The following is an 18,786-nucleotide window of genomic DNA, read 5'->3' as shown; positions in this document are numbered from 1 at the left end:
TTTGGAACAGGGTCTAACTATATTGCCCTGGCTGTTCTAGAATGTGAATGTAGATCAAGCTGGCAGTGAAATGTAGACCAGTCCACCCTTGAAATCATCTTGAAATCTAGTGCCTTTGGTTCCCAGTGTTTATAGGTTTGTTCCGCCACACCTGCATGGTCAGGTGTTCTTGAAGATTCTAATATTGTAGTGTCTGAAGTCTAATCCTTTGACCTGATATACAGTCCCCACTAACTCTTTCCTAAGCTTGGCTCTAAGACTTGTTTGCTGAGGACTTTGAATTACTGCTTCTGTTTCTCTAGGAAGTTTTCTACCTCTGTTTAAATTGCTTATCTGATCTTCATCTAACTTTGGTAGGTCATGAGTATATGTATATTTTTTATTATTTATTTTTTGTGTATGAGTACACTGTAGCTGTATAGATGGCCGTGAGCTATCATGTGTGTGGCTGCTGGGAATTGAAGTCAGGACCTCTGCAGGCCCTGCTCGCTCCAGCCCACTTGCTCCGCTCCTGCTCCCCTCTGGTGTAATTCACTGTAGCTGTCTTCAGACACACCAGAAGAGGGTGTCAGATCTCATTACGGGTGGTTGTGAGCCACCATGTGGTTGCTGGGATCTGAACTCAGGGCCTTCGGAAGAGCAGTCAGTGCTCTTACCCACTGAGTCATCTTGCCAGCCCATGAGTGTAAATTTTTAAAGAATGTTCTTAATGATTCTCTGAATGTCCTTGGTATATATTATGATGTTTCCCTTTTTATCTATAATTTTGTTAATGCATCTTCTCTTTTTGTCTTTTAGTTAATTTGGCTGGTTCATCAATCTTACTGATTTTTTTTTTCCCCCAAAGACCTAACTCTTTGTTTCACTGATTCTTTGAAGTTTTTGTTGTTTGTTTCTTTTTGTTTATATCAGCCCTGAGTTTGAGTTTATATCTGGCTTTCACTTTTTTGGGGTGTTATTTCTTCTTTCTTTTCTATAGCTTTCAAGTGTGCTGGTAAGTTTCTTTTTTTTTCCTTTCCTTCTTTTTTCTTTTTTTTCTTTCTTTCTTTTTTCTTTTTTTTAATAGGGTTTCCCTGTGTGTAGTTTTGGCTGCCCTGGAACTCACTTTGTAGACCATGTTGGTCTTGAACTCACGGAGATCACCTGCCTTTGCTCCTGAGTGCTGGGAGTAAAGACTGTTAAGTTTCTAATATGAGATCTTCCAATTTATATATATATATATATATATATATATATATATATATATATATATGCACGGTATTGTGAGCCACCTCACTGTGTCTTCTGAGTATATAGACATTTAGCACTGTGAGCCACTCACTGTGTCTTCTGAGTATATAGACATTTAGCACTGTGAACCACCTTCACTGTGTTTTCTAAGTTTGAGTATGTTCGGTTTTCATTTTCACTCATTTGTTAAAAGTTTTTAATTTTCTTCTTAACTTCTCTCTTGACCCTTTTTCATTCCATAGTGAGCTATCCAGTGTCCATGAGCTTGCATACTTTCTGTTGTTTTTATTGTTGCTGATATCCAGCATTAATCTGTGGTAGCAGGGTGTTATGTCAGTTTTCTTATATATATGAGACTTGCTTTGTGTCCAAGTATGTAATCAGTTTTGGAGAAAGTTCCGTGAGGTGGTGAGAAGAAGAGTATGCTCAAAAGAATATTCACTCTTTTGTGTTTGGGTGAAATGTTCTGTAATTATCTGCTAGGTCCATTTGATTTGTGACGTGTAATTATCTGCTAGGTCCGTTTGATTTGTGGTGTTATTTAACTCCAGCCTTTCCCTGTTCATAGTTTTTGTTTGGATGCCCTATCTATTGGCAAGAGCAGTGTATTGAATTTACCCACGATCGCTGTGTATGGGTCATTATGTCATTTTAGCTGTCTTTCCTTTATGCACTCGGGTACTCTTATGTTTGATGCGTACATGTTTAGAATTGTGATATCCTCTTGGAGTTTGCCTTTGATGAGTGTGTGGTATCTTCTCCTGTCTCTAATGATTAGTTTGATTTGAAGTCTATTTTTTGTTCACTTATTAAAATGGTTATGCCTGCTTGCTTTTGGGATTCACTTGCTTGGAATATCTTTTCTATCCTTTTATCCTGAGGTGATGTCTGTCTTTGATGGTAAGGTGTGTTTCTGGGATACCTAAGAGCAAGATGGACCCTGTTTTCTGATCTAATCTGTTAGTTTGTGTTTTTTTTTATTAGGGGATTGAGGCCATTGCTACTGAGAATCATCCGTGAGCAGTGTTTTTGATTTCTGTTACTTTGTTGTTAGGGTGTAAGTTTTCCCCTCTTGGTTTGCTGTTCCAGGTTATTCATTCCTGCGTGTTTTTGAGTGTTATAATCGTCTGCAGACTAGGGTTTTTCTTCTAGTGCCTGCAGTAGAACTGGATTAGTAGATAGGTACTTCTTGTATTTGATTTTATTGTGAGTATCTTTCTTTCTTTCTATTGTGATTGATAGTTTTTCTGGATATAATAGTCTAGACTGGCATCTCTGGTCTTTATGAGTTTATAGAACATCCTTCTAGGTCCTTCAGGCTTTTAGAGACTCCAATGAACAGTCAGTTTCTATGTACTGGGCCTGTCTTTGTATATTACTTGGTCTTTTTTCCTTGTGGTTTTTGCTGTTCCTTTTTTTTTTTTTTTTTTTTTTTTTTTTTTTTTTTTTATTCTGTACATTTAGTGCTTTGATTATTATGTGATGAGGGGAATTTCTTCTCTGGTCCAGTTTATTTGGTGTTCTGTATGTTTCTTTTACCTTGATAAGTTCTTTTAGGTCGGGGAACTTTTCTTGTATGATTTTATTGAAAATATTTTCTGTGCCTTTGATGTAGGTTTCTTCTTCCTCTGTTCCTATTATTTATAGATTTGTTCTTTTCATAGTGTCCCAGATTTCCTGGATACTTTGTGCCTGGGTATTTTTTTATATTTAATATTTTCTTTGACTGAAGTGTCCATTGGCTTTAATGCTTGAGATTCTATGTCTTGCATTCTGTTGGTGAGACTTACCTGAGATTTTTGTTTGACTTCTTAAATTTTTTAATTCTAGTTTTATTTTGGTGGGACGGTTTGTGTATGTGTGTGTGTGATTTTTGTTGTTATTGTTGTCCTTATTGAATTAATTCCACTGTGTTTGACAGACTTCATGAAGAGCTTTACTCATCATTTCCTCTCTAAGGTCCTTGAACATATTCATAATTGCTGTTTTGAAGTCCGTATCTTGTGTTTCAGCTGTTTCTCAGAGGATACTGTTGCAGTGTTACTGGCTTTTGCTGAGGACATGGTGTCTCTGGTGTTAATGTTTGGGTTTTTAATCTAGCATCTAGGTGTCTGGCGTAAGGATGATCGAGGTGTTTCTGGGCCTTGTCTTTGTTGGGTTGCTGTTCCATTTGTTGTTTTTGCTGTTCTGTCTGGATCTTAGGAAAGTATGGCTGTTGAGGTTTGCCTGGTGGAAAGTGATTCTTTAGGTCAGTGGGCGTCAGAGAATAATAAAGTTGGGCTGGAGGAAAGCCTGTAAAATCTGAGGCAGAGAACTGGGAAGACAGGCCCACCCCGAGAGTCAGGTCCTCAGGGAGATAGAACCATGATAAGAGAGGGAGCTCCTATAAGTAGGCTGTAGTAAGTAAGACAGAGAATATCACTGGAGAGGCAGGAAGGAAATGGTGAGCCCTGGGTCTGTGCAGAGAGGGAGATTCTCCAGTGAAAAGGAGTCAGAGCTGAGGAGGAACACCAGCAAGCAGACTGCTACAGGGCAGAGTCTGAGGCGGGAGAGATAATAAAGGAAGATAGTGAAAACTTCCTACCTGAGTCCCAGCCAGGTGTGGCCCCGGGGGTCCCAGGCACAAAAAGCATTTGTGGCTGATATAAAGGAATGGGTATGAGCTGGAAGGGAAGGCCAAGAAGATCCACAGGAAGGAGCTAAGCTGAGTCTGCACTAAGGTTAGATGATGTTTGCAGCCACTTATTATTGAGGGAAACAATTCCCCGGTCTTTCACTGCCTGACTTGCCCCTCTTCCCTAGGTTCTGTCCAGGCTGAGGCACAGGCTCTAATGCTAAAGGGGAAGGCACTGAACGTGACTCCTGATTACAGCCCCGAGGCTGAGGCGCTCCTCTCCAAGGCCGTGAAGCTGGAGCCCGAGCTGGTGGAAGCCTGGAACCAGTTGGGTGAGGTGTACTGGAAGAAAGGAGATGTTGCGGCTGCCCACACCTGCTTCTCAGGAGCCCTCACCCACGTGAGCTGCCATTCCCCCATGTAGTTGGGAAGTAATGGATTCCCTTGGTTCTTTGAATTTCCCTAGGACAAGAATACCAGATCAGAATTGAGTCTGAATGAGGAGAATAGAGTCAGAAGGGAGGAAGAGTGGGGGGCAGGCCTGGGTGAGGGGCTGGATAAGGAGCAGAGGACTGAGAGAGGAAAAAGGATGGTATCAGGTTTGGCCTAGGTGAGAAGAAGCTAGCATTCGGGGTTATCACGGCTTTGAAGATGCAGTTGGTGCAAGCATTAGAACGCTGAGGACACTGTGGATCTGCAAACGGCAGGTAGAGTCATGAAGGTTGAGCACGTGTATCCTTTCCATTGACAGTGCAAGAACAAAGTCTCTCTGCAGAACTTGTCCATGGTGCTCCGCCAGTTGCAGACCGACTCTGGAGATGAACATTCCCGCCATGTCATGGATAGCGTCCGACAGGCTAAGTTGGCCGTGCAGATGGATGTCCTTGACGGCCGCTCCTGGTGTGAGTGTTATGAGAAGATCTCCCGGCTTGTACACTAGTGGCTCTCGGCCATGACTACGTACTGGAGTCATCTGGAGTCCAGCTGTGCTGTCTGACTCTGAGGCCATCTTTGTTTAAAACAAGCCCTAAACTTGTTTTTTTAAAAACAGTTGTGTGTGGTGTATGCATTTGTGATTGCCCATGTGCATGCGGATGCTAGAAGACATTGGTACACCCCTAGGTGGATGCTTGGCTTATTACATGGTTGCTGAGACGAAAAATCTGGTCCGTGTGATTCAGCAGCAAGCACTCTTAACCACTGAGGTGTCTCATCAGCACCTCTAAACTTATTTTGATGAGATGAACTGCTATTTGTGGAACTCTTGGCTCTCTTGATTTAAGAGAGGAAACTTACGTTTCTCTGTAAGCAATGCGGAGCATCCTCCTTTGCCTTCTGCTGCTGTGTGTTAAACATCATGACCCAGAAGCAACTTGGGGGGAAAGGATTTATTTCAGCATTTAGCTTATCATCCACTGGGAAGGGAAGTCGGGGCAGGAACTCAAGTTAGGGATCTGGAGACAGGAATTGAAGCAGATGTCATGGAGAAATGTTGCTTGCTAGTTTGTTTCTAGGCTTACAGTTAGCCTGCTGTCTTATAAAACTCAAGACCATCTGTCTAGGTGTGGCACTGTCCACAGTAGGTTGGATCCTCCTACATTAGCCATCAATCAGGAAAATGCCCCACAGACAGACACACTTGTGGTCCAATTTGGTGGAGGCATCTTATCAATTGAATTTTCTCTATTCTCAGAGAACTCCAACTTGTGTTAACTTGAGACCTCTTCCCAAAACAAAATCAACATAAAAGGCCCCCCTCCCCCCCAAAAAAGTAAATCCAGTTTTGTTTTGGTTTTTGTTTTTTTTTTTTTGTCAAATCTGTTCATCTTTCTTTTTGGGCAACCATGTTTATCTCTTTATCTTAGTAGAATTTTAACTAATCAATACAGAGTAATAATACCTGGTTTGTTTGAGAAGTGGGGTCTTTCAGAAATAGACTTCTGAAACCCAGCACCCAGGAGGTAGAAGCAGGTGGATCTTTGTTAGTTTGAGGCCAGCCAGGGCTACATTGGTGAGACCATGTCACAGGAAAAAGAAAAAAGGCTGGAGAGATGGCATAGTGGTTAAGAGCACTGGTTGCTCTTCCAGAGGATCCAGGTTCAGTTTCTAGCACCCACATGGCAATTCACAGTTATCTAAAACTCTGGTTGCAAGGATCTGATGCCTGCTTCTGCCCTTTACAGGCTCTGCATAGTGCAGTGCATTGGCATACACGCAGGTGACCTTTACAGGCACTGCATGGTGCAGTGCATTGGCATACATGCAGGTGAAATACTCACACACATAAGATAAAAGTAAATCCCTTTTTTAAAGTATTATTTGTAATGTATAAAGAAACTTCCAGAAGCACAAGACCTGCACAAACTGGGTCCATTTGGTTTTGGTTTTTGTTTTTCCAATAGCAGGGCTTATAAGATTCCCCACCCCTCCCTGAGGAAGTTTAGGCAGTTAATGGTTGTTTGGGTGAGAGAGTCATTTTGTCCAGTGTTGTGACCACTGATAAGGTGTCCGGTAAATAACCAGGTCCATGCCCTTCTCAGCAACCTAATGGACTAAAATGAACATAGATATGAAAGTAGAAGAGGCATTAATTGGGAAGGGGGATCAGTGGACAGGGAAGGGGACAAGAAAGGGATAATAGACAGTATAAGTATAATCAAAATACAGTTTGTGTGTGTATGGAAATGTCATAGTGAAACTCATGATTATATACAGTAATATATGTTAATAAAAACTTTAAACATACAGACTTCCGAGAGCTGCTGGTCGTATCTTGGACTGGGCTCTGAGATGGCCCACTGCTGTTGCTCTTGCAGATATCCTGGGGAATGCATATCTTTCTCTTTATTTCAATACTGGCCAGAATCCTAAGATCTCCCAGCAAGCCCTCAGTGCCTATGCTCAAGCAGTAAGTACTTGTGGTCACCCAGGGTGGAAGTAGAGGCAGCAACAGAATCAGGAGCCTTTGCCCTTCCTGTGTTCCTTGAGAGAGCAGTGCTGGCAGACATCACTGACATCTCACATGTCTACAGAGCTGACTTAGAAGATATTAGGGACGGTGCCTTGGTGACAGATAGCTCCTTGAGTTGTCTCAGTTTCTTACAGGCGCGCATAATGAGATCACGGAGCCAGTTTTAGTACGTTCATCTTATTTTAGTCGGTCAAAAAAAACTTAGTAAAAGAATACTTGTATAGCTTTAAAGATAAATGAAAGCTCTGAAAATTAAGTAGTGTTAACTTAAGTAGTTACACCAAATTATGTGTTTATTTATTTTATAAGCAGGGTCTCACTCTGAAGCCTGAGGTAAATTACACGACGCGGCCCTGGCTTTCCCATGGTTAGGTGTCAATGTACTGCTTGTGTAGCTCATGCACTGCTCTGTGTTCTAAGCTGTCTTTCTATTGATGACACTTGCTTGGGGCTTGGGCTCCTCGAAGCTCCGAGTGCCTGTCTGTCAGTGCTCTGAGTGAATTTCTGGGTGACGTTTATGTAGCCTTCACTTTCATTCTTCGCTTTCAGATTTCTTTGGCACAGTAGCCTTCTTTTAAACTTACTGTTGCTCACTGTGCCTCCTGGCAGAGCAAGGAAGCAGCTATTGTACATTCGTGTGGCTCAGAGTCTGCCCAGAGGACAGGGGAATTGTATTTTACCCCAAATTATTTATTTATCTTATAAACAGGGTCTCACTGTGAAGCACAGACTGGCCTCGAACTTGAGGCCTCCCATCTGTGCCTCCTGAGAGTTGGTATTCTAGGCATGCCTGCTTTTAACTCCAGCTTTTGCATTTTGTGAATATTCACATTTCAAAGACTGTGTCTTAAAAATTCTGTACTCGTCTTCTGCCACCTAGTTGTTAACCCCTGATTTCCTCTTCTGCATGTAGAAAGAAAATCTTTGAACGAGCTGGTCAAACTTGCTTCTGCTTCTGCAGTGCCCAAGCAATGAGCGGAATAAAAAACCACGAGCACTGCCGTTTCTACCTACCCATTTCTCTGCGGTGCTTCTAGCTTCTGCCAGTCTGTTTTAAAGTCAGACTGTGATTTCGTACACAGCCATGACTTTGCCTGCACCCACGGCCGTGCTTATGGTAGAGGATCTGTGCCAAGTTGTCCTTTCTGCCCTAGACTTTCATTGTCTGTGCCTTTCACTTCTTAGTTAAAAGGGAACCCTCCGAGTGCTTCCATCTGGCTTCGTAGTACCACGTGGGTTAGTTACACCTCTGTTTCACAGTTCAGCACCTGTGATTGGCTTCGCGTCTCCGGGGCATTGGAGGCAGAGCTGTGTGCACTTAGTAACTGAACAGCAGCTTGGGTGTAGGTAACATTTTGATAAGGAAGAACCTCAGGTTTTCCTAGGGAGGTGAAATCGGGGCCACGTTGAGTTTGGGCATCCTTAAAGTCGAGTTAGGATCTATTGGTGATCCTTTTACCCCGTTACAGGAGAAGGTCGACAGGAAAGCGTCTAGCAACCCTGACCTTCATCTCAACAGGGCGACGGTAAGACCCATAGGTGGCGGTCATCTGATGGCAAAATAAAAAAGACTTAGATGGGCTGGAGAGATAATTTAGGGGCTGGAAGCACTTGGTGCTCTGGCAGAGGACCCGTGATTAGTTCCTTGCACCGATGTGGCTGTAACTGCAATCCGAGGGGACCTGGTGTCCTCTTCTGACTTCTGAGTGTCCCGGATATGCACGTGATGCACATACATGCACCCAGGCAAGGCACTTATAAAACAAAAAATATCTTTTAAAGAAAAAAACCTGACCTCTGAGTCTTAGCTTCTGAGGGTAACTGAGTTGGATAAGGACAGAGTTGGAAAAGGAAAGCCTGAGTGCTCTTATGAAGAGTGAGTTCAGTTTGTCCTCGGGCTAGAGGAGTCACATGAGGGGAGTGGAAAGGCCATAGAGAGTGGGGACATGGCTTAGATAACTGTGAACGTTTAAGTATAAATAGAATAATGTGCAGTTTAACTGCTTCAGAGTTTGTGAGTTAGCTTCTCAGAAGTGAGTCTCTGCGCTGTGCGTGGTCTTCACCTTGGCCCAGGACAGGAGCATGACTTGGCGGAAGTAGCGGTTTCCTCGAGATTTGTAGTCCACTGTAGCGTTTCCTCTGTGTAAGTCTGTCTATACTTGTAATCTGGGTTTCTTTTCTACAGTTACATAAATACGAAGAGAGTTATGGGGAGGCCCTTGAGGGTTTCTCTCAGGCTGCAGCGCTGGACCCTGCGTGGCCAGAGCCCCAACAACGCGAACAGCAACTCCTGGAATTCCTCAATAGGCTAACCAGCCTCCTGGAGAGCAAGGTAAAGCTGCGGAAGGGCGGAAGCTGTCCATCAGAAACGATAGGCTTAGATGTACTGGGCCGGCGGCGGATTGAGAGGAAGGCTAGACACCGCCAGTATCCCCGTCTCCGACTGATGCATTTCTCCTTCCTTTGCAGGGGAAGACGAAGCCCAAGAAACTTCAGAGCATGCTGGGAAGCTTGCGCCCAGCCCTCCTGGGCCCCTGTGGTGACGGGCGCTATCAGTCTGCCTCTGGGCAGAAGGTGACCCTGCAACTCAAGCCGCTGAGTACGCTGCAGCCCGGCGTGAACAGCGGTACCGTGGTCCTGGGAAAGGTGGTGTTCAGCTTGACCACAGAGGAGAAAGTCCCCTTGTAAGTCTCACTCTCCCCTTCCCGCTGAACGAAGCGTTCTGACCTCCTGGCCTTTCCTTGGCCGTCTTGCACGTTACCGACTTTTACTATTTTATGGGATCTGCTCTACGTCCTTTTCAGTTTTGTTCTGTTTATTTATGGTATATATATGTGTGGTAGTGCACATGTACCACAGCCTTCATCTGGAGGTCCGAGAACAACAAGTGGGGAGTTCACAACTTCTAGCACCTGTGTCTCAGGATCAAATTTAGGTGTCTGGGCTTGGCAGCAAGTGCTGGCCTCTAACACTCTTCTAATAGAGTCATTTGTTGTTGTTTTCCCGAGTTTGGTGCCTTGTGAATTCTTTTTTTAAAGATAGGTAGGTAGGTAGATAGATAGATAGATAGATAGATAGATAGATAGATAGATTTCTTTCTTTCTTTCTTTTTTTTTTTTTTTTTTTTTTTTTTTTTTTTTTTTGGTTTTTCGAGACAGGGTTTCTTTGTATAGCCCTGGCTGTTCTGGAGCTCACTTTGTAGACCAGTCTGGCCTCGAACTCAGAAATCCGCTTGCCTCTGCCTCCCAAGTGCTGGGATTAAAGGCATTCGCCACCACCGCCCGGCTCTCTTTCTTTCTTTATATATATATGTATGTGAGCACAATATTGCTGTCTTCAGACACACCAGAAGAGGGCATGAGACATTACAGATGATTGTGAGCCACCATGTGGTTACTAGGAATTAAATTCAGGTTCCCTAGAGGAGCAGTCAGTGCTCTTAACTGCTCAGCCGTCTCTCCAGCCTAGTTTTGTGAATTCTTAAATTCATATCTGAAATTGACAGGACAGTTAAAAAATGTGTATGAGTGTTTGTCTGTAGGCTGTATGCGTGCTGTGTGTGAAGTTTAGAACTGGAGTTGCAGCTGGTTATGAGCCACTGTGTGGATGCTGGGAACTGAGCCTGGGTCCTTTGTAAGATCAGGGCTCTGAATTCTAGTTCTCATATTGGTACAGCAAGTGCTTGACCCACTGAACCATCCCTCAGGCATCACCTTCTGTTTTGAGACAGAGTGTAGCTGATCTTCATGCAGGACCCTCCTGCTTCTCACTCACAAACACTAAGATGTGCTGTCACGCTGGGTTTAGCATTCATTACTTTTTTTTAAAAAAGATAAATTTATTTATTTATTTATTATATGTGAGTACACTGTAGGTATCTTCAGACACTCCAGAAGAGGGAGTCAGATCTCATTACAGATGGTTGTGAGCAACCATGTGGTTGTCGGGATTTGAACTCAGGACCTTCGGAAGAGCAGTCAGTGCTCTTAACCGCTGAGCCATCTCTCTAGCCCCTATCATTCCTGTTTTAACTAGCTAGTTTGCCCCCTTTTTTTTTTCTCCCCATTTTTCCCTTTTGACTTTTGGAATGGGGTTTTGTTGCATGTTGATAGTAAATTCTATGTATTTCAATCTGGCCTTGAACTTGTGATCCTCTTACTTCTCAGCTTTCTGTGGACTGGAATGGTAGATATATCTCAACAGTCAAACATTCTCTCGTGGAGCTACTTCTCCAGTCCAAGTGGTGGTGGTTTTCTCTGGCTCCTGCTAGGTTATGGGTCATTTATAGCTGTACTAGTATCTTACTGCTAACAATGCTTGATATGTAGTAGTTAACCAAAGTTTGTGAAGGCAACCTAAATTGACAGTGATGGTGGAGGGTTCGGCTAATGGTGTGGTAGTTAAATTGATAGGCCAGGAATAATGGTCCAGCTGATGGGCCAGGGATAAGGGTCTAGGTGATAGGCCAAGTTAAGGGTCCAGCTGCAGTGTTTTGTATATATAATATAGTGGATAGTGGTACTTGTGGATTGCTAAGTAAGTGGCCAAGAATGCATTTGTTATTTTGTATATTTTAAAACTACGGTTTCTAATTTTTCCCCTGCTTACAAACCTTTACTTTTTTTCTCTCCCTCTTTAACTGACTTTAACCTGGAAGCACATTTGGCTTGGTAGATTCAGATGGTCCTTGCTATGCAGTGATGGTGTATAATGTGGTACAGAGCTGGGGAGTGCTCATTGGGGACTCTGTAGCCATTCCTGAGCCCAACCTTAGGCATCACCAAATTCAGCACAAGGGAAAGGTGAGTGATGACTAGGAGTCTCTGTCACTCCGTCTCTGAGGGTGGTACCAAACCTCTCTCTAAAACTCAGAAGTAAAAGTAATGATTGTGTGCATGATGCGTGTGTGCTCTCGTGTGGATGAACTGTATGTACATTTGTGTGAGAGGCGCGTGCTCTAGTGCGTCTGTACTTGTCTCAGGGACAATAGAAATATTGCTATACTAAAATACCATGACCAAAAACAAGTTGAGGAGGAGAAGGTTTATTTCATCGTATCCTTCTGCATTACACACTCCTTCAGCAAAGGCACTCAGGGCAGGAATGGAGTTATGCAGCTGTGCTGGGTTTCTTACATGGATGCTGGAGATTTCAGTCAGGTCCTCATGCTTGAGAGCAAGCACCCTGAGCCACTCAGCTATCCTTGGCACTGCTTGGCAGTCAAGAGCACCAGCTGTTCTCGTAGAGGACTCAGGTTTGATTCCGAGCACCCACGTGGTACCTCACCACCGTCTGTAACTCCACTTCCAAGGAATCTGATCCCGCCACCCCCACATCCGACCTCCGTGGGCATTGGTGCACACGTGCATACATACATGTACGGAAAACACTTATATACATCAGAGTAAAATAAGTAAATCTATAAAACCAAAACATTATGAGAGGAGGTACTTAGCCATATTCACACCATTTAGGTTGGGGCAACAACCTATTTTGCACTGAACAGATCCAGTTAACTATCTGTTGTATAGCTAAGGATTAGTATATTTAAAGCTTAAAAAAACGTACGTGTGTGTGTGTGTGTGTGTGTGTGTGTGTGTGTGTGTGTATGTGTGTGTGTGTGTGTGTGTGTGTAATTTTATTTGTATTTGGTAGGTTAATTTCAGGCTTTACAACCAGTCTAGCAAATTCCTGGTTCTCGCTGGCCGCTGTTTCTAAAACCTCTGGAGGGGGGCAGATTCTCTGAGAGCCGGAGGAGCTCTCTTCTCAGGGAGCACAAACAATGGCAGAACAGTCTTATTCTTGTAATTGTATTGGTGGTGCCCTATCGGTCTCAGAAACTCTCCTTTGTTTGTTCAGTTGTATCCATACGCAGATGCATGTAAGACTGGGAAGGTTGTTAGAGTTTTTGTCTGTCCTAGATCTGGACTGAACTGGACTCTGTCGTCTTTTCTAGGACTATTGCTTCTCCAGTGTTCGTGTGGAAACGCCCCTTCTGCTGGTGGTGAATGGGAAGCCACAGAGCTCCAGCAGCCAGGCCTCTGCCACGGTGGCTTCAAGGCCACAGTGTGAATGACCTTGTGGGGGCAGTGGAGGCTCATAGATGAGCTCCCCGCGGGTGTTGTAAATGGGGATTTCTCTTCCCCTGCCCTGTAACATAGTTGAGTCCTCTTTCCTTTTCCCGTCGTGTCCCAGGCCTCTTCAGAGCCATTGGGACCCTTGTTTATTTTTCCTTCCTCGTCAAAGGTGCCGACTTGAAGACAGAGCGAAGAACTCATAGAACTGTTGGGACCATGTCATGGGAGACTCAGGACCCCAAGTCCTGAGAGGTTTTGACAGTTCACGAGATCCCTGTTCTTGACTCCTTCCTGAGTCTAATATGTATGTACATATCAGTTTACTATTTATTGTTGAGGGGGCTCAACTTTCTAATGGCTTCATTTTTGAGCAGTTTAAAATTTTTTTAAACTTTTATGTTTAAGTTCTGATTGTCTAAAAAAAAAAGTTCTTTCTCTTCCTTAGGGCTGGAACAAAATTAAATTTGTTTGGAAAAGAATTTACCCTATAGTTCTGTCTCCTTATTGTCTTCTGTTATAGAGATTCTTGGTATTAAGATCTGTAAAGTCTGTTGGGTTAGCACTGCTTTTTTGGGTATTCTATGAAATAGTTTATCTGGAATTACAGGCAGTTGAGAGTTGCTAGTGTTGGGAACTGAACTCAGTTCTTCTGCATGAGCAGTTATGTATGTGTGTGTGTGTATGTATGTGGTGTATGTACAATTAACATGAGTAGTATGAATGCTGAACCAACTATTCAGGCCTCAAATTTTTGTTTCTTATTTTGTGTGTATTGTGTGTGTGCAAATGCAGGTGTGAATTTCCCGCCGTGTGAGTGAGGAGGCCAGAGCAGGCTTTGGGGCGTCTTTCTCCTCTGCCCTGTTGCCTTGAGGTAAGGTCCCTCACTGAACCTGAAGCTTGCTGTTTTGGCTAGGCTGTTTGGCCATAAAGCTCTTGAGGTCCACCTTTCCCTACCCTTTAGTGGTGGAGTTTCAGGCATGTGCAGCTATGCTGGGTTTCTTACATGGATGCTGGAGATTTCAGTCAGGTCTTCATGCTTGAGAACTAGCACCCTGAGTCACCAAGCTATCTCCTTGGCACTACCATTGGTTTATTTTTTATATGTTAAAAATAAAAAACAATTTTTCTTTCTTTCTTTCTTTCTTTCTTTTCTTTTCTTTTTTCTTTTTTTTTTTTTTTTTTTTTTTTTTGAGACAGGTTCTCATTACATAGCCTTGTATGGCCTAGAACTCATTATGTAGCCTTATATGGCCTAGAACTCATTATGTAGACCAGGCTTGTCTTTGAACTCAAAGATTTACTTGCCTTTGCCTCCTGGGGCAGATCACGTCTATTAAAGGTGTGGATCACTTTGCCTGGCACTGCTGGGGCTTTAAAACAAGAAACTCTATGATAATGTTTGTGTTGGTACCATGGACCATTTGTTTTCTCTTAAATATGGTCTTATTTTATTTTGTATGTATGTACATATGTATGTATGTATGTATGTATGTATGTATATATGTATGCGATTGTGCATGTATGATGTATATATGTGAGTGTATTGTATGCGTGTGGTATATGTGCACATGTATGCAGAAGCTACAGGAAGATGCCAGCTATCCTGCTGGTGTATCGCCCTTTCACCTTATTTCTTCACTAAACCTGGCTGGAGCCTGGTGGCCTTGAGCAAGCACAAATGATACTCCTGTCTCTAACCTCAGGAAACAAGAGTCACCTGAGCTTTTTATGTGGGTGCTGGGGATTTGAGCACGGGTTTTCATGCTTGAGATGCAAGCACTCTTAGCCCACTGAGTCGTCCCTCCAGCCCGTAGCCCACTTCTGGGACAGCAGAAGAGTGGTTTCCGCATAGTATCAGCTCCAGAGTCGGAGAGCCTGGGATCACATTCAGCTCACATGCCGCCACCATCCCAGGGTAGATGTCTTCTCTCCGTGTCTTGGGTAATGTGTTGAGCATGTGATGGCTAATTTACTGTCACAGTAGACCTACAAGGTAAGAAGCATCCTGCCCTATAGTTGTGGACATGAAATTCCCAGGTAATCAAAGATTCTCTCCTTGATCAAGCTGTGGCGGGGCTCCTCAGAGCTGCTTTGCAGCCTTGCATTGTAAAGACTTGAATAAAAGACTAAGATATTACTTATCTAGTTTATTCTTAGTATTTTTTAAAATTAGCATATGATGTGTCTCCATCATGACAATTTCATATATTCTTTCTTTCCACTGGGCCTTTCAGGTCACTCCATCACCTTCCCCTCTGGTCCTTCCTGTCCTCTGGGTCCCCTTCTTCATAATACTGCTTCAACTTTTATGTCACATTTTTTTTTTCCAAATATACTTCATTTAATTATGTGTATACGTGTGTGTCTGAGTATGGGCGTGTGTCTGTGAATGCAGGTGCCTGTGAAGGCCATTGGTGGTGGATCCCTTTGGAACTGGAGTTAGAGGTGGCTGTAATCTGCCTGGTGTGGCTATTGGCAGCCAAATTGTGTTCTCTACAACTGCACTCTGGCTCTCTGCAAGAGCAGCAAGTGCTTTCTATCCATCCCGCCATCTCCCCAGCTTCTATATCGTGTGTATTCTATGTCTGTCCTGCTCATTCATGTTCCTCTCTTCTCATAGTCCTTTTCTAGTATTGATACCTACACTCACACCTCCCCCATATATGTATATGGCATAAAATATACAATCTGTATGGGAAGAAAGAATGGTATCTTAAGTTCAGTGGTCTCCTTGAAAGTCCTCTGAGAGAACTCGACTGCTGGAAGAATGGGTTGCTTGTCTGTCTCCCCACACCTGGAGATGAGGCTCCCTGACTCCCAGCCTCTGAGATCGGAAGGACCTAATTTGATAAGTGCCAATTGAACTCCAATGAGTTTTATGTGGACCAGCTTTCTTCCTGCTTTCTTCTTTGACTACCAAGCAGTCATCAGATACACCGATATTTTTGCCTGGACACCTCATGTACTTCCTTTCCATTTTTAGTATAGGTAACTTAGCACAGTAACTCCACCTTTCTTGTCTGACTAGTACCATAAGCCTTTCTCCCTAGAGCTGAAACTTTCTCCAATTTTTAAAAAGATTTTATTTATGTGTGAATATGTAGCTATGCATGCCTATACTATGGCAGCCAGAAGAGGGAGTCCAATGCCCTGGAACAAGCAGCCTTTTCTCTGTGTGTTTCCTCATTATTTCTGTAAGACTCCACTGCTGGGCAAGCTGGAGTTTACAATGTTTGAGTCATGCTGCAATAGCATATTACTTATTAGAAATATATCTTTGCAATTTTTAGCAAGTGTACTGTATCTTCAATACAAGAGGCTGGGTTTGTAGCAGTGGCAGGGCACTCAGTGAATGTAAAAGTCTGGGTTCAACCCTTATCAACTGCAAAACACCTGAAAGTCCATAGTATTTGAAAAAGTTAAGGGCTCAGATCCTGGCCTTGATGCTTATTAGCATACAAACAGACAATGTGCCATTAAGCTCATTGTTGTTAAAAGACAAGACGCAGGGCTGGAGAGGTGATGCACTGGCTGAGAGCATGCACTGCTCTTGCAGAAGACCTGAGTTTGGTTCTTAGCAGAATGTCTGATAGTTCACAACTGCCTGAAGCTCCAGCTCCAGGGCATTAGGCTCCCTCTTCTGGCTGCTACAGTACAGGCATGCATAGGCACACATTCACATATTCACATATAGTAAAATCTTTTTAAAAAATTGGAGAAAGTTTCAGCTATAGGGGGAAAGGTTTATGGTACTAGTCAGAAAAGAAATGCAGAGTTACTATGCTAAGCTAAGCCTGTACTAAGAATGGAAAGGAAGTACATGAGGTGTTCAGGCAAAAGTATCGGTGTATCTGATGGCAGACTTGGCATTGAGGTGACTTCCCAGGTTTCTAGCTTGGGTGACAGTATGTGATGAAAGCTGTTAACATGATAGATGACCCCTGGAGATTTTGATGTCTCCATTTTCTTGGAGCTTCAATGACTATTTTGATCATTTACCTGGCTCCTTTTGGTTGTGAGCCATTTGATTTCATAGTTCCTGGGTGACTGTATGACAGAAATTCTCAATAAATTTACATGGATGTAAAAACACCTCTCATCACATGCTAGGGTTTTCTTTATGGCTGTCCTCTCTGGGTTTTGTTAGTTTGACTTGAACCTACATGTATCAGTTGAGAAAATGCCTCCATAAGATTGCCTGCAGGCAAGTCTGTGGGGCATCTTCTTGATTAATGATATGAGAGCACCCAGATCACTGGGGGTGGCACCACTCCTGGACTTGTGTCCCGGGTGGTATAAGAAAGCAGACTGAGCAAGTTAGGGTCCATGTCTTCTGCCTCAGTTCCTGCTTCCAGGTTCCTGCCCTGAATTTCTACCCTGACTTCTTTCAATGATGGGAGTTGACCTGAGGGTAAACTGAAATAAACCCTCTGCACATTGCTTTTGTTTATGATGTTCATCACAGCAATAGAAAACTAAGAGCGTAGCTAACCAGGAAGTAACCATTTTCATCTTAATTGTTATACATGTATTAATTTGGAACAGGAGGTTGCCAAAATATGGCTAACTTCTGGGCCCCTAATCCCCATTGCCTTTTCTTTCTGCCCAGGGAGCTGATGCTGATGCAACTGTGTGAGTCATTGTCTCTCAGTGCTGTGGGATCTGGTGCACTTTTAATTGGGAGTTACTATAATCACGTTTCTCTAGTCACCCTCACAGCCTTCTCTAATTAGTTCTCAGGGGTCTCCCACTCCTGTGCCAAGCAAGCTCAGTTGTTACAGGGAGCTCTGGATGGGTGCCTAGGGAACTCGGGCTAACTCTGATACAACTCTGCTTCTTTAAGTTTCTTTCCTAATTTGTTAAAAGAACTTTGTCTTTGGATTGAGCCTGAGAGAAGAGGATTCCTTTGGGCGTTGTTTCAGAGGCGGTTTGGATGCTGCCAAGTGGTTCTAGGCATTGCCAACTACTGTATTCTGAATAAATAGTTTTGTTCCTGTTAGCAGAGAGGGGAGCAAGTGTCTGGTTGAGGTGCTCAGAGCGAGCCTGTTGAGTGATGGGAAAAAGGAAAACCCTGAACCTTAGCATTGTGGTCCATAGGCTGCTCCTGCTAGCACAGACCTTATGAGAAACTTGCCTTAGAGTGAATATGACTTTTGTAGCTTTGACCAATAATTGGGTTATAGTAAAATATTTTTAAAATAAACTTTATGTTTTAGACTCATAGCAACATTGAATCAAAGTATAGCATTCCTGTGTGTGCCTGCTTTTCTGTTGAATCCCAGCCTCTCCTCTTGGCATCTCATATCAATACTAATAATACTGACGTCCTTGACCACTTCAAGTCTGCAATTTATACTCTTTATGAATATTTTATATGGGTTTTATAAGTGTATCTTGAAAGGTGTTTATGATTATATCTTCATGTGACATAGATTCACTGTTTAAAAATTTTTTGTGTTCCTCCTACTTAGCTGTTTTTCCTTCCTAATCCCTCATCATTTTATATTCTCATAGAATATAAAGTTGCAGTTATAGAGTACATAATGTTTGCAGGTTGACTTGAATTATATTTTAAAAACCCCACAAATTTCTATTATGATTTTAAAGCTACAGTAGAAAACACATACCTCTTTGTGGCCTATCCCAGCCACACCTTATGACCTTTCTTTTAGATAACTGATTACTACTAAGGGAAATTAATTACCTGGGTACCAAGCTCACCTTTGAGAAAGCAATGATAGAAGTTTGATTTTTCAGTATCTTTAAAAAAAATTATTTGTTCATTTTATGTGTATTAGTATTTTGCCTGCATGTGTGTCTGTGCACTATGTGCATGCCTGGTGCCCATCTCAGTCAGAAGAGGGTGTCAGATCCCTTGGAACTAGAGTTATAAA

At 43.0% G+C, this 18,786-nt stretch overlaps 1 protein-coding gene across 3 annotated transcripts in view; it reads left to right on the top strand.

The window, feature by feature from the left end:
- Ttc5 (tetratricopeptide repeat domain 5) overlaps positions 1–13,382 on the top strand; it is a 17,617-nt gene extending 4,235 nt beyond the window's left edge. Inside the window, exons 3-10 of one of the 3 annotated variants that reach the window (XM_031361925.1) lie at positions 4,033–4,244; positions 4,596–4,746; positions 6,661–6,752; positions 8,285–8,341; positions 9,001–9,147; positions 9,285–9,499; positions 11,473–11,617; positions 12,772–13,382. In XM_031361925.1, the coding sequence (XP_031217785.1) occupies positions 4,033–4,244; positions 4,596–4,746; positions 6,661–6,752; positions 8,285–8,341; positions 9,001–9,147; positions 9,285–9,499; positions 11,473–11,617; positions 12,772–12,891 (1,139 nt within the window). In that variant the 3' untranslated portion in view covers positions 12,892–13,382. Of the gene's footprint in view, positions 1–4,032; positions 4,245–4,595; positions 4,747–6,660; positions 6,753–8,284; positions 8,342–9,000; positions 9,148–9,284; positions 9,500–11,472; positions 11,618–12,771 lie in introns of those variants that run through there. The other 2 variants (XM_031361926.1, XM_031361928.1) reach the window with 2 other exon arrangements.
- Positions 13,383–18,786: the final 5,404 nt, after the last annotated feature.

This window comes from Mastomys coucha, unplaced genomic scaffold, assembly GCF_008632895.1.
Source record: "Mastomys coucha isolate ucsf_1 unplaced genomic scaffold, UCSF_Mcou_1 pScaffold9, whole genome shotgun sequence".
NCBI lineage: Eukaryota > Metazoa > Chordata > Mammalia > Rodentia > Muridae > Mastomys > Mastomys coucha.
This window is presented reverse-complemented; position numbering and strand designations above follow the sequence as displayed.